The following is a 15,055-nucleotide window of genomic DNA, read 5'->3' on the forward strand; positions in this document are numbered from 1 at the left end:
TGTGTGTGTGTGTGTGTCTGTGTGTGTGTCTGTGTGTGTGTGTCTGTGTGTGTCTGTGTGTGTCTGTGTGTGTGTCTGTGTGTGTGTCTGGTGTGTGTGTCTGTGTGTGTGTCTGTGTCTGTGTGTGTCTGTGTGTATGTCTATGTGTGTGTCTGTGTGTGTCTGTATGTGACTGTGTCTGTGTGTATGTCTATGTGTGTGTCTGTGTGTCTGTGTGTCTCTGTGTGTCTGTGTGTGTCTGTGTCTGTGTGTGTGTCAGTGTGGGGCTTGTGAGTGGGGAGAGGGTCAGGAGGAAACAAGCAGGTGCACACACGCTTGTATACGGGTGTAAGTAGGGGCCAGAGGACAACCTTGGGTAGGTTTCTTAGGCACTATCCACCCTTTCTGAGATAGTCTCTCACTGGCCAAAAGTCCACCAAGACTAAGCTGCCCAGCCAGCAAGCCCCAGGGATCTGTCTGCTTCCTTCTGCCTGCCTGGGGCTGGGACTGGCAGTGTTACCACTGCACTCAGATGTTTTCACACAGGTTCTGGAAATGGAACTCGTGCCCTTGGTGTTACAAACCAAATACTTTACTGACTGAGCTGTGCGCCTAGCCCCAGATTTTTAATAAAAAAAAAAAATTAAAGATTTCTTTTGCTGTCCTTTCGTATGTGTCATTGTAAAACAAAATGATACAGAAACATTCTTAAGTCATAAGAGCACAATGTTACGAATGATCATAAAGTTAAACTACCAGGTCCCACTCTGATAAACAGCTACCAACTCTGTCATTGGTGTGTGGACTTCCCGCTTCTAAGCGGTTCTTCAGGTGGGCATGAGGACACAGGGCTGTTTCCTCTCCTAGCATGTGACTCAGCGTTGCTTCTTCTGTGTCCCTAGCTCCCGATGGGCCTCCCATGGATGTCACCTTGCAACCAGTGACTTCACAGAGCATCCAGGTGACCTGGAAGGTAAGCGACGAGCCATCTTGCCTGCCCCTCTTCCATCCACCTGTGAATCCATCAAGCTCACTAGTCTTTTCTCATATGGTACCCATGCCCGTGTTCTCGCTAGGCTCGGGGACAGTCGAAGGGTGGGAGGAGAGGACGGTAAAGGGACACTAGTCTCTTCTCAATCATTGCTCCCTTGCATCCTGGCCATCTGGTGAGGGATAAGATGAAAAACTTGCAGTGCCAGTGTGGTTCTGCCTACTTACCAGCTCGCCCTTAAACTCAATGTTACCACACTAGAGGGTAGCAACTCGGTTTGATTTTGTGCCCTAAAGCATCAGGGTAAAATCAGAGAGGGAGGGCAAATACATGCACATTCATGTGTCCCACGGCCCATATGCTGAGGGCAGAGGGCAAAAACAACTTGTGGGAGTCAGTTATCTTCTTCTACTATGTGGGTCTGTGTAATACAATTCAAACACTCAAACTTGGCAGCAAGTGCCTTTACCCACTGAGCCGTCTCTTCAACCCAGGGTTGTTTTTTGAAACACTGAAAAACATTAGCTGGCCTTCTAGATCTGGGAAGAGAGAAGAGGTCAGTGACCAGTGTGCAAGGTCTCTGCAAGGGCCTGAAAACGCAGGCAGCTGAGGCAGCTGCTGCTTAAGGATGTCTTAGAGGAGGCTTCACTGACCAGCCATGAGATGAGCAAGACCAAGGGTTGGGGTGCTCCTGGGGAGCTCTGGCCCTGCTCCTTCCACGTGCACAGATGACCCAGTGACTCCATGCCTTCCTGAACTCTGCAGCATCCAGTCCCCAGGGCTTGCTCCTGCACACACTCATCTGGCCCTCGCTCTATTCTTTTTTTTTTTTTTTTTAAGATTTATTTATTTATTTATTTATTTATTTATTTATTTATTTATTTATGTAAGTACACTGTAGCTGTCTTCAGACACTCCAGAAGAGGGAGTCAGATGGGTGGTTGCGAGCCACCATGTGGTTGCTGGGATTTGAACTCCGGACCTTCGGAAGAGCAGTCGGGTGCTCTTACCCGCTGAGCCATCTCACCAGCCCCCCTCGCTCTATTCTTAAGGGTGACTGGAAAGGTACTTCCATCAACAGCCAGCTGAGGAGGCCAAGGGCGTTGCGATGCGAGGTGACTTGCCTATAGTTGCTAGGGTATAAGATAGAGTCCAAGGCACACAGACTGGATTCCCAGACCCATCTCCCCACTACAGTCTACTGAACAGAGTTCTCCTTTGGACATGGCCTCGGTCCTCCACGTGCATTCCAGCCTTGACATGGACCTTCATCTTCATGGGCAGTCAGTCTTCCACACGTGTGTGCGTGCTCACACAGCACGAGCAGCCTGGTCTCTTCCCTCCCGAGAGAGACGGCCAGAGGATGTGCTCCTACCTGCTGCCCCAGTCAGCTGCTTTCCTTGTCGCTGTGATAAAACACTCGGCATCAGCACCTTAAGGACAGAGGGTTGATTTGGGCTCACGGTTTAAGGGGTCAGTCCATCGCAGTGGGGAAGGCACACTAGGTAGTGTGCACAGTCAACAAGCGCCCTGTCTCCTCTTCATTCAGTGGGGACGTCCATGAAGGGAGTCACTCACATTTAGGATGACTCTTCCCATCTCCCTTAACCTGATCTTAGAAATTCAGGACATGGACATGCCCCTTAGAAAAAGCCCTCGGGATTCAGATCTGGGCCCCAGAGCATTATCCAGAAGCTGAAGGTAAGGCCCAGCCCCCACCCCTCCCCCCATTCCCTTCAGCATCCCAGTTCTGAACTCATCTCTGGGGACTACACAGAGGGCTCCCCAAGGTGGAGCCAGAGAACTGTGTAAAACACCACACAGGCACTTGCTACAGAGTTCTAACCCAGAGCCGAGGTCGATAAAAATTTAGAATCAAATTTATTTCTCTAAAGTCTCATAATGAAAAATAAAATTGATTAGAAAGTTAGAACTTCAGAATGAGCCAGCAGGTCAATAAATTTGGGCACTGACTTCTCATGGGGATTTTTTTTTTCACACCGAGAACAGATTAATGAGAAATAAAGATTCACTTGAAAGATAAGTCACTCTGTGTTAAGACTCTCTGTGAGATGGATCACCTCTGCTTTATGACATAAATTTGCAATCAGCCCTATTGATTTCTTAATGCTTCAGAGAAATATTGTTAAGATTGATTGAAATCCCAAGTGTGCATGTTTGGGAGGGAGGGAGAGGTAGGGAGAAAGAAAAGGAAGGAGAAGAGAGAAAAGTGAGTGACACAAAGAGAGAAGGGGAAAGTATGTCAAGATTTGTATAAGTGTGTGAAATAAACATGTACATCAGGGGCACCTGAGTGCTTGCCCAGGGCTTCTACCAGTGTGTGACTGTAGTCTTATGTACAAGCATATCATGATATATATGGCCCTGGGTCATGTACATAGCTGTGTGTTGTGGTATAGATAGCCCTGGGCTATATGTATGGAGATATAACTAGACAAAGATAGCCCTGGGTCAATATACACGTGTATGCATGGTGCAGACAACTGATAAGTACAGGGCTAAACCATGGGATATGTAGTCCTGACTGTGTAAGGCAGTGTGGTACTGTATTAACGGTATGACTGTGTACATGCAATAGCAAAATATGTGTAGTGTGTAGGAATGAGTGTATTGTGCTCTCGAAGATGAGTGTGTGCCTCCAGTAGAAATCTAAGTGTGTGTGTGTGAGTGTGCACAAGTCCCAGCTGCACAGATCTTCCCACTTTCAGGCTCGTGTGCAGAATTGCCCAAGTGCAGAGAGAAGACGATTCCGGCAATAGCAAAAAGTCAAGTCAATTAAACACACACACACACACACACACACACACACTCACATACACACACACACACACACACACACACACACGCACACACACCTATTTAGTGAGTTCAAAACAATTACATTAAATTAAAAACTTAATTTTATTGAGTTAACAGTGATCTTAAAGTGCAATTAATTTAAAACATTCATTGAATTAAAAGAAACAGTGGGGCTATTTTACGAACTTAATTGTTTTTTTATCTCACTATTTTTTAGTACAATAAAAGGTGGGCTTTTAAATTAACTTCATTGTCTTCAATACTCTGGTTCTAGCTGGTTTTATGTGCACAGAAGTGGCTATGCTATCTCAATTTAAAGTTGGGCAGGCCCTGTCCCTAAAGAAGCCAGTTTCTATTTGAGGATCTAACTGCATCTGGCCCCGGGCAGGTGTGAGGATTAGGCTGTGTTCGGAAGGATCTGAACATGTGTTCAGAGCATTTCACAGGCACGCATTACACAGCTGGGGTGGGGGTGGGGTCATGTAAGATCCTGCCATATACTGGTGTTCATGTGACTATATTTTCTCTGAAGACACCTGTATATGTACATGATGATGTGCAGCAGAGTTTATATCAGGACTCAAGCTTGGGGTGAGAACACTTCCCAGCCTAGACTCATGTTGCTACAATGTTCTCTGCTTTCTTCTTCTGGCCATCTGGAATTGGTCCTTCATTCCCACCAGCACCCTCTTGACATCTCAGATCTTTTATCTTTGGGCTGCCCACAGGCTCTGCCCTCATCACTGCTCCACCCTCATCATGCCCCACCCTCATCACAACCACACCCTCATCACGGCCCCACCCTCATTGCAGCTCCACCCTTATCACGACCCCACCCTCATCACGGCTGCACCCCTGGCCACTGTGTCTGGGGCAACACAGCCTATTCTAGGAAAATCTGAGCCAGGCAAAAGTCAAGCAGTCCTTATGTTTTGTTTTTTTATCTTTGGAAGATTTTTAGTACAAAATTTCATGTACTAATTTCATTATGGTACTTTGTAGCCATGTTTAAGAGTTCAGGAGTTTGGGGAGATGGCTCAGTGTGTAAAGTGCTTGCTGGGCAAGCATGAAAACCTGAGCTTTGACCCGAAAAGCCACAGAAAAGCCTAGCGCTCAAATGCAGCAGCAACTGGGGGGCCAGAAGGCTCTTGGGTTTAGCCAAAACAAAGGAAGCACAGAAGGACCAATGAGTGCGTCTACCTCAAAAAGAAGGTAGAGCATGATGGAGGAAGAGCTTTAGGTCTCCACATGTGCACACACCCTCACATAGGAATGGCAGGTACACCTACACCACATATACACCACACGATTTTTTTTTTAATTTAAAAAAATACAGCTCAGTCCCAGTTAGCACATTCATAGAACTGTGTAGCCATCACCATGAGCTGTTTTTCAATACTTGTCCATTACTTTGACTGAATTCTATACCCTTAACCCCTCCTCCCATCCCCTACAAACTTCTGTTTTCCTCTTCTGTGAATTCACTCAGTCCAGAACCCTCTGTAATAGGAACTTTATGGTGCCCGTCTTTTGTGACTAACTCACTTTATGCAGTGCATTGCCTGAGGTCATCCACCCAGTAACCTGTGCCAGCATTCCACTCCTTCCCTGGCTGCGTAATACTCCACTGTGTGGATAAACCTCATATCGTTGATTCATCCATCTCTTGTGAATACTGCGGCTTTGGACAGAGCTATCCAAGAACATGAGCCTCTGCTTTCAATCCTGTGGGTTATATACCCAGAAGTGGGATCGTACAATCACGTGGGTCATGTGGCCACTTAATGTCTGGCTGCTTGAGACACAGCCAGATTGCTGATACTACTGTTATATTACCTGACATTCCTGCTGGCATTGGGGGAGGGTACTAATTTTTCCACGTCATTTTTATCAGTAATGATTCTCCCAGTGTGTGTGAACAGGAAGTACAGGATACTTTCTTTTACTTAAATTCGTTGCTTACATCTCTCTCCCTCCGATCATTTTGCCTAAGGTTCGATTCTTCTAGTTCCCTTAGCATCCAAGTAATAGCCCAGTTTATTCACACACACACACACACACACACACACACACACACACACACACACTGTGTACTCAGAGCACACTCTATGACACACACCATTATAGACACAGATACACTAAAGAGTCAATACACCTCATCTTTGGGTTCTACTGGAGCAGATGTTCAAACACATAAGTAAACTCTATAGAATGTCAGAAGCCAAGGAATAAATATCAGAAGCTAGAATAACCCAGGAATGGCTAATGGCTGTCTCATAAAGAAGGGGACCTCTCCTCAAGGACGAGTCAGAGGAGAGAGACCAGAGTTGGGACAGTCATGAGTCTGGTAAGAACAGCATAGAAGACTATGTGAGAGGATGGGTCTGTATCTGAGTATAAAGGTCACAGAGGGCCAGGTAGCCATAATGTCCCAAGGGTTCAATCCAAGTGAAACAGGAGCTTTTCAGGGTCTGGGCACAGAGTAGTGACGTGCTCTTGGCTCTAAGAACAAAGGCATCTCAGAGTGTCACTCTGTCTTTGTCCTCGGCCATTCCCCTGATCCACAGGCACCAAAGAAGGAGCTGCAGAACGGAGTCATCAGGGGATACCAGATTGGCTACCGGGAGAACAGCCCCGGCAGCAACGGGCAGTACAGCATCGTGGAAATGAAGGCGACGGGGGACAGTGAGGTCTACACCCTGGATAACCTCAAGAAGTTCGCTCAGTACGGCGTGGTGGTCCAAGCCTTCAACCGGGCAGGCACGGGGCCCTCATCTAGTGAGATCAATGCCACCACCTTGGAGGATGGTGAGGGAAGCCACAAGGTTGGGAGCAGGGGGTCAGGTTCTTGCAGGCAGACCCAGGGCCTGGGCCTACATCGCTCCTGTAGGCAAAACGAGCTTTCTGGTGTTCTGGTTTACTTTCTGCTGCTGTGATAAAACACTGCCCAAAAGCAAGCTGGGGGCAAAAGGGTCTGTCTCCTCTTACACTCCCGGGTCGCACTCCATCACTGAGGGAAGACAAGGCAGGATCCCAGAGGCCATGGCTTTCTCTCTGTGACATACTCCACCTGATTGCTTGTGAAACCCAGGACCAGCTGTCCAAAGGTGGCCCTGCCCACAGTGGGCTGGCTCCTCCCATATCAACCACAAATCAAGAAAATGTTCCACCGACTTGCTTACGGGCCAAACTGATGGAGACAGTTTCTCAGTTGAGGTTCCCAGACGTCTCTAATTTGTGTCAAATTAACAAAACCTAACCAGCACACTTGCCACCCCTATCTCTTCTTACTGACTGGCTCTCAGGGGGTCTTGATCCATTCAACAAATACAGCCTGAGCCCGTCACCTCTCTCTGTCCCTCACTTGCTGATCGATGCTTTGCCCCTTGGCCTACCTATAGGACATTAGCCTGTCTATCCATGTCTCCCCATTCCTGCATCTCTCTCCTTCCTTCTGGTCCCATACCCTCTCTGCCCAAGCTTTCCCCTCATTCTCATTCTAGGCTCAGTTTCTTCTTTGAAAAAAAAAAAAAAAATATATATATATATCAAGTTACCCTTGTTCTTCTAGGCTTCACTGTGTCCCCATCTGTCTTTAAGGTGCATGAAGAGAGTTATGAAGTTCTAATAGCTGATTGGCAAAAGGGTTTAGAGCCTAGTTCTTAAAAACACTCTGCTGGCTGAGGTGGCGCATGTCTTTAGTCCCAGCACTTGGGAGGCCGAGGCAGGCAGATCTCTGTGAAACCAAAGCCATCCTGGTCTACACAGTGAGCTCCAGGTCAACTAGAAATACATAGTGAGGCCTTGTATAAATAAATACATCTTAGCACCCTGATAACTAGAAAAGCCCCCACAGTCTGATAGTAAATGAAAGCACCCTTGTTCTCCAGAGATGGGGAGAACAGAAACATGCCTCCTGTCCACACACAGGAAAGATAACACCCTGCATCAGGTCGAGATAGGAGATGGGGTCTTAACTCCTCCAGAGGAGGATCCAGGCAGTCAGTTTCTGTCTCTGTCCCTGTCCCTGTCCCTGTCCCTCTCCCTGTACCTGTTTCTTTCCCTATCCCTTTCTCCCTCTCTCTCCCTCTCTCTCTCCCTCTCTCTCTGTGTCTCTCTCTCTCTCTCTCTCTCTCTCACACACACACACACACACACACACACACACACACACACACACACACTCCCAGAAAGCAGAATAAAGGAGATGCAGAAGAGCCTTCAAAGCTCCTTCCTATATTGCTTTCCTATTTGAAAGACAGAGTGACACACTGCAGAAGCCTGTCCCACTGTTCTGAACCTTGGCTAAAGGTGGGCACTGTCTGGAGCTTTCAAACCCTGGTTTCTAGGCTCCATCTCCAGATCCTTCTCATTGCTCTAGGGCACAGCTGAGCTTTGGGATGGGGCAGACCTCAGATCTGAGTGGGGAAAAGGAGAGGAAAGGCTGACAGAGAGCAGAGGGGTGTCGAGAGCCTGAAGGAGCACAGGCACTCCGTCCTGGTCCCAAAGCTTCTCCCTGACCCGAAGACGCTGGCCACAGACCTGGCTGGGCTGAGGAACACCAGCTTGTCACCTTTCAGGCTGAAGTATCAATTCAAGCAGGGCAAGCCTTAGCTCAGGAGTCTCATAGCAGCCCCTGGGAGCCCGTCGGTGTTCACTGGACCCTAGAGCTCTTTGTAACAGGGACTCCAAGGTGATGATTGGGGAGGGGGGAGCGACTGCTACTGCTCCTTGTGGTTCATAGAGTACCCACGAGAGCCATAGCTGGGTCAGAATTCCCAGAGTGCGGCCAAGACTGGCAGCAATGAAGTTCCCTACCTAGTTATAGATATAACCACCATGATGAATATCCAAGCGGGAACCCCTGCTTCCCCTGTGTTTGGGAGCAAGACCAGATGCAACACACCCCCAGGAAGGTCTATCTGAAGCACAGGCCAGCCTGCCTAACCCTAAACTCCCATCCTTCATCCTTCATCCCGCATCCCTCAAACAGTCCAGACCAGGACCTCAGAGGAGGATGGCGTCCGCCACACAGACAGAGCCCTTGGAGTTTCCACCAGAAAGGACTCAGTTCAGGCTGTAGAGTCCTTTTCAAAACAAAGGAGGAGACAGGAAGAAAGTTTCCACGTGCATTTGCTCAGCAGTTTTTCATACTTAATTAAGGCCCTCGTTAGCCTGTCAGATCCTGATCGTTTTCTGGCAATATTAGCACTCCTCCTGGGGTATTCAAGGGCCCCTGCCTTAGCAAGAGCGTCTTTTCCATAATTGTATTACCTTCATTTTGTTCGAACGGGCGATCTGTATTAGTTTATTACACTGGGTCCCTAATTACATGGTGCTTATATTTTTACACCTAAGTAATATGAAACAATAATCACTCTCAAAGAGGATCGTTAGGATGATGTATTATCATTTAAATGCTCATAAAAATTAGAGTTGCCTCTTGTGGGGCAACGGGATCTAATTACCTTCCCTCCAGCCTCTGCCTCCTCTCTCCCATTCATGGCAGATTGGGCTTGCTCTTTCCCTCTGTCCTGGGCTCCTTGGAAACCAGCACGAAGTGTCGCTGAAGTTCTTCTTAGCAGAGACCACCCCCAGTGTTTTGCTCCCACTGTGAGAAAGGGCAAGTAGCCTACAGTTAACCCAAGGTAGGGGACTTAGGAACCACAGAGGGAACTATCAGAGAGAATCAAGGGCAAGCAGTCACCCATGTTAGCCTCGTGCTGTGCGTTCAGGACATCTAGACATTTGGGCATGCTCTTATGTGGGCATAAGGCAAGAAATAATGGGCCCAGAAGTCCTGGTGATGTCCGTGGGAACTTTCCAACCCTATACCATCGTCCATTGAAATCCCCATTCTTCTCTTTCCCTTCAGCTTAGCCCCAGAACAAAGAATCCTCCAGGTCAGACCTGGGTTCAGATCCATCTATGGTCAATGAGCACCAAGGGGCTGGCAGCCCTCAGCTAAATTACAGAATGGGACTTGATTGGTCTCCCAAGCCACCGCATTCATCTCGTGAGCTCTCCGTCATGGCCTACTGAGGAGTTGCCTGGACTGCTCCCAAGTTCTTCCCCGCCTCCAGAATCTAACAGAACCAGGACCACCATGCCCCAGAAACCTGGGAGCTGAGACTTGGAGAGATATCTAGCTGCTTCAGACTGAAGCAGAGGAGATTTGAATAGCAGTACAGCGCCCAGAGCTGTGTCGGACAGTCCCTCCAATCATCTAACTCTATATCCCTACCATGTAGGGCAACATGGCCCAATCTGAGATGCATACATTATGCTGTCTCTCATACCATAACTGACTGTTGATTTCCCCCCTCTGCAGTGCCCAGCCAGCCCCCAGAGAATGTCCGAGCTCTGTCCATCACTTCTGACGTGGCTGTCATCTCCTGGTCAGAGCCCCCACGAAGCACCCTCAATGGTGTCCTCAAAGGCTACCGGGTCATCTTCTGGTCACTCTACGTTGATGGAGGTAAGTCTTCTGGGATTGGTGGCTGGGTCCAGGCTGATGGGGTTTACTCCAGGCCTGGTTAGAGCTGACAGCTCTCAGCAGTGTGTCAAGTACAAGTGCAGCCCCCTCTGCACACATATGGAAGCCTCAAGAGTATGATGGGACAGTAAGAGAGTAGGCCAGGGTCCATTTGCACGTGTCGTTTTTAGTCTGGAACCAGAGCCAGACCCAGGGTCAAGGTCATATACAAGGCCACCTACCAGGTGAGGGACAGTAGGTACTAACCACACCTAGACAGCAGCACACATCAGGATGCTGAGGTACATTTGCTATTCTAACAACATGTTTTTATTGGGACTTTTATATGGCCTTCTTGGTTGAGGAACAGATGGCATACACAACTGTGTATTGAGGGGCTGTTTTCAGTGAAGGGAGAGAGGGTGGCCAGTATTAGTACCTGCAGGAAGCTATCTTCATCTAGGCCCAGAGGGAGGAAGCAGACTTATTCAAACCTAGGGAAGCCGCCCCTTGACCAAACTCAGGCATCAGTAAACCCAGATGGGCAGTAAGATGTGAGTCCAACTTCAAGCAGGGACCTGGGGGAGTGTGAGGGGTGGGGCCCAAGATGTGAGTCCAATGCAGGGAGCAACCTGGGGTGTGTGAGGGTAGGGGCCAAGCCCTCAGTAATATGAGGACAGCGAGAGGCAAGCGGAAGAGTTACCCTAGGGGAACCTTCTTTGCCTCAGATGCTGGCAGGTCTATGGAGCCCCAACAAACACATCTGCTTCCATGCCCAGTGGTATACACTAAGATCTTCTAGGACAAGGAAGTCCGTAGGCCGCAGAGCCTTAGCCTAGGCATCCTTATCTATGAACAAAAAAGTTTCACTCACTTCAGCAGAGCACAGGGGCCTGTGATGAGCTTGCATCCTAGTCCTGAACATCATGCCTCCCAAGGGCCAGCACTGTCCTCTCCAGAGGACCTGGGGGTGTGGCTCACAGCTACCTGTCCAGATCACTGGCACCTCCCTCCCCACCTGGACTCTGCTGGAAGGACATCCCTGATCCATTTTCTCCTACCAAAGCCAGGAAGCTTCAGTCTTCTGGCTTGACCCCTAAAGGTCTCCCAAGACCTTTTGATGTGAAATCTCAGGCCACCCTGCCAGCCAGAGCTACATACTGAGAGCCCAGATCAAAAAAAAAAAAAAAAAAAAAAAGCAAACAGACAGTGGTGGCGCATGCCTTTAATCCCAGCACTTGGGAGGCAGAGGCAGACGGATTTCTGAGTTCGAGGCCAGCCTGGTCTACAGAGTTCCAGGACAGCCAGGGCTATACAGAGAGACCCTGTCTCTAAAAAACAAACAAACAGATGTGACCGTTAAACTGTGTCAGAGTAAGGCTCCTTCCAGAGCTTGCTTTCTCTTTTCCAAGGCTTTCTGACTCAGCACTCAGAGAAGATATTGCATTGGCCTCTCTATCCTCCAAAGACCACCGGACTCTTAGACAAGCTGATCTTCCTAGGTTTCTCTATATGTCCCAGACAGGTCAGCACTGCTTCCTGTACTCGGGCCTCTGCCATCCCCTTGCCTCAAAGATTTGAATCTTTGAACATGATGGGGCATGGTGCTCTCACCCTCTGGACCCTATATACTGCACTGTCACCTGACCACCTGGCTTGAGCCCTTTGCTTCTACCTGGTTGTCACTGAGGGGAGTTGGTACAAGGTCAACTGAGGTTCAAAGGCAGCACATACTCAGGTCCTGGTTAGACGCTTAGGGAGAGATATGGTCTAGGGACAGTGGCCCAGGTCTATTGCCTGGCAGGTGGCCATCTAGCCCTCATCCCTATAGAATAGAGGTCTGAACCCAGGCTGGCAGAAGCATGACAGGGCCAGCCTCATGATCAGAGGCCTGTTTCCACAGAGTGGGGCGAGATGCAGAATGTCACCACCACAAGGGAGCGAGTGGAGCTTCGGGGTATGGAGAAGTTCACCAACTACAGCGTCCAGGTGCTCGCCTACACGCAGGCTGGGGATGGTGTGCGCAGCAGCGTGCTCTACATCCAGACCAAGGAAGATGGTAAGTCCGAGAATGACCTCCCACTCTGCCCTCAGGAACTGACCTCCTTGGAGCACACCCCACATATATACTACTTGCTTCCAGCCACTATCCTGGGGGCAAGGCAAGAGCAGGACACCATTTTTTCTCTTGCCCCTTTTGGGCCCTTGGTGGGTGGTTTGGAGCTTGTTGACACACTCTGAGATGAATGCTGGAACACCTAAGCAACTGCCACCTCCCTTACCCCTCTGCTCTCTGACAATTCCCCTCCCGGCACCACCCACAGGGCATCCTTTTGAAGCATCTACTCCCCTGCCAGACACAGACTACTTTCCTCTAGGTACGGATGTTGCAGTTGGTATGGGATCAGGAATGCTACCTAATACAGTCAGGGTTAAGGACTTGGTGGTCATCCCACTGAGGCCCCAGTGTGGTCGGACCTTGAACTCACTGGCAGACAAATGGAATTGGCCTCCATGTGGAGCTGTAATCACTAGGCTCTTCCCAATTGAGCAGAATTAGGGCCAAACTCAGGAATATAGTGTGAATAAATGCAGGCTGGAGGCAGAGTTAACCATGGAGGGACCCGTGGGGAGAAGGGTTGGGCTTCCAACGGGGGCCCAGAACTGCATAAGTCTGGGAGAGCACTGAAGCAGAAGGTGGCCTGGCCCATACCCCACACACAACTCTGGACTCCTGCTTCTGCCCATCCATTTCTTCCCCATCCTGCCCGAGTACTCTGATATTGTTATGATATGTGTGTATGTGATGTGCGTGTGCATGCATGCATGTCATAGCACATGTGTGGAGGTCGGAGGACAACCTGGTGAGATTGTTTCTTTCCTTCTGTCTTAGCATGGGTTTCAGCGATCAAACTCACATCTCGAGGCTTGCACACCATGTGTGTTTACCTGATCAGACATCTCACGAGCCCTTGGCTGTTTCCTAACTGCATGCCCTGGGTCAGGTGCCCTGTCCTTAGAAAGGCCGAATTTGGCTGAGGAGTGCCTGGAACACAGTAGGCAAAACAGTACTCATCGTTGGCATCATGGTGTCCTTCTTACTCGGCCTAGGTTTCTTCCAGGAATATGGAGACATGGGATCTAGAGTCTACCCAGATGTTTGGCAGAGATTCTGTAAGGGTCAGAGTTTTGAATGTTGGGGAGAAATTGTATCCACTCCCAGTCTTTCCCAGCATTTCCCAACCCTCCTGCCACACGTACCTGTCATGAACCTTGTCATAGCTTCCTAGGACAGCTCTGGGCAGAGCCACCTGCCCTTGGGTAAAGAATAAACCAAGCTTTCTCACCCAGCCTGGTCCCATCATAAAACCTGGGATCATGCTACATGAGCATCTCCCTGGTCTTTGGAAATGGTTTGCTGAGGTCTGTAAGTTTCCTGACACTTTAGTCAATGCCACAGCCATGAGCATCTCCCTGTGTTTAACCAAAGCGAGGCCCCAAGGGAGCCCAGGGGCCTCAGACATCATCCTGCCCTTCCAGGAGCCATCAACAGTCCACCCAAAGTCACTCTCAGGGCCACTCAGGAACACACACAACAGGATCCAGGCTTAGAGTGGGAGTTGGGGACACTGTTCCCACCTTTAGGAGACAGATGCATGGTGTGGACAGGGTCCTAGCCAATTCCACAGAAGAGCTGGCTCAGTCCTGTCGTCAGGTCTCAAGCCTTTGCCGCCCACTCCCAGTTTCTGTATCATAAAGCGGGAACAGTGGTGCCTCGCTGAACTAAAAGAAGCGAGATGGCTAGAAAGTTCTGTAGAAGCAACCTGCAGTGACAGAAAATGATAGTTGCTTTGTGGCTAACAAGGTGCGATCAATGACACAACAGGGGAGAGACTCAGTGTCCCAAAGTCGGAAAGGGTGTAGCATCAAATAAGACTCATCCCAAACAGCAGTTGTGACTTGGCATGCATCTGACATGTTCTGTTCCTGTTTGTAGTCGTTTGGCGGGGAGAGCAGAGCGTTCCCTGTTCCGAGCACAGCCCGTCTGTGGCACCTTGGCCAGGTAGATGAATCTGAAGGTCTTAAGACCGACATCCCTTTGGGATTTTACATTTTTCCTAAGGAAAAGAAATTCAAATCTTTTAGATGCAACCAAAAGAAATATAAAAATATACATGGTTGGGGAGATAGCTCACTCTTAAAAATGCTTGCCATACAACATAAAAACTGAAGTTTGATCCCCCACAACCCACATAGAAAGCCAGGTATGGCAACATACTCTTGTAATCCCAGAGGTAAAGAGGTAAAGACAGAGGGATCCCTGGGACTCATTAGCCAGCTAATTCTGCCTAATTGGCAAGCTCTGGGTCCAAGTAAGAGACCCTATGTCAAAAACCAAGGTAGAGAATTCCTCAGGAACATGGCCACCTGTGCTTGCCCTCACTCAGGTCTGCACATTCATGCATCCATGCACTAGCACACACATGAACATGCACACACACAAGAAAAAGGGGGTTGGAGCGGTGGTTGAGCACTTAGGAAGACTTGCACTTCCCAGATCCAACAACACAGCTCAAAATATCTGTTACTACAGTTCCAGGGGATCCGTAGTCTCTTGTGATCTCTGCAGGCACTGCACACACCCGGAGTACATACATTCATGCAGGTAGAACATCCATATGCATAAAATAAAAATATACAAATAAAATCATTTTAAAAAGAAGAAAAAAGAGAAGGAGGAGGAAGAGGTAGAGGAGAAGGAGAAAGAGAAGGAGAAGGAGAAGGAGAAG

General features: G+C 48.9%; 1 protein-coding gene across 2 annotated transcripts in view; it reads left to right on the forward strand.

The window, feature by feature from the left end:
• Dscaml1 (DS cell adhesion molecule like 1) overlaps positions 1-15,055 on the forward strand; it is a 321,027-nt gene that overhangs the window by 279,118 nt on the left and 26,854 nt on the right. For both annotated transcript variants that reach the window (XM_021206575.2, XM_029543062.1), the window contains 4 exons: positions 882-952; positions 6,358-6,598; positions 10,122-10,268; positions 12,169-12,324. In XM_021206575.2, coding sequence (XP_021062234.1) covers positions 882-952; positions 6,358-6,598; positions 10,122-10,268; positions 12,169-12,324 — 615 coding nt within the window. The remainder of the gene's footprint in view (positions 1-881; positions 953-6,357; positions 6,599-10,121; positions 10,269-12,168; positions 12,325-15,055) is intronic.

The sequence above is a fragment of the Mus pahari genome, chromosome 10 (genome assembly GCF_900095145.1).
Source record: "Mus pahari chromosome 10, PAHARI_EIJ_v1.1, whole genome shotgun sequence".
Lineage (NCBI taxonomy): Eukaryota > Metazoa > Chordata > Mammalia > Rodentia > Muridae > Mus > Mus pahari.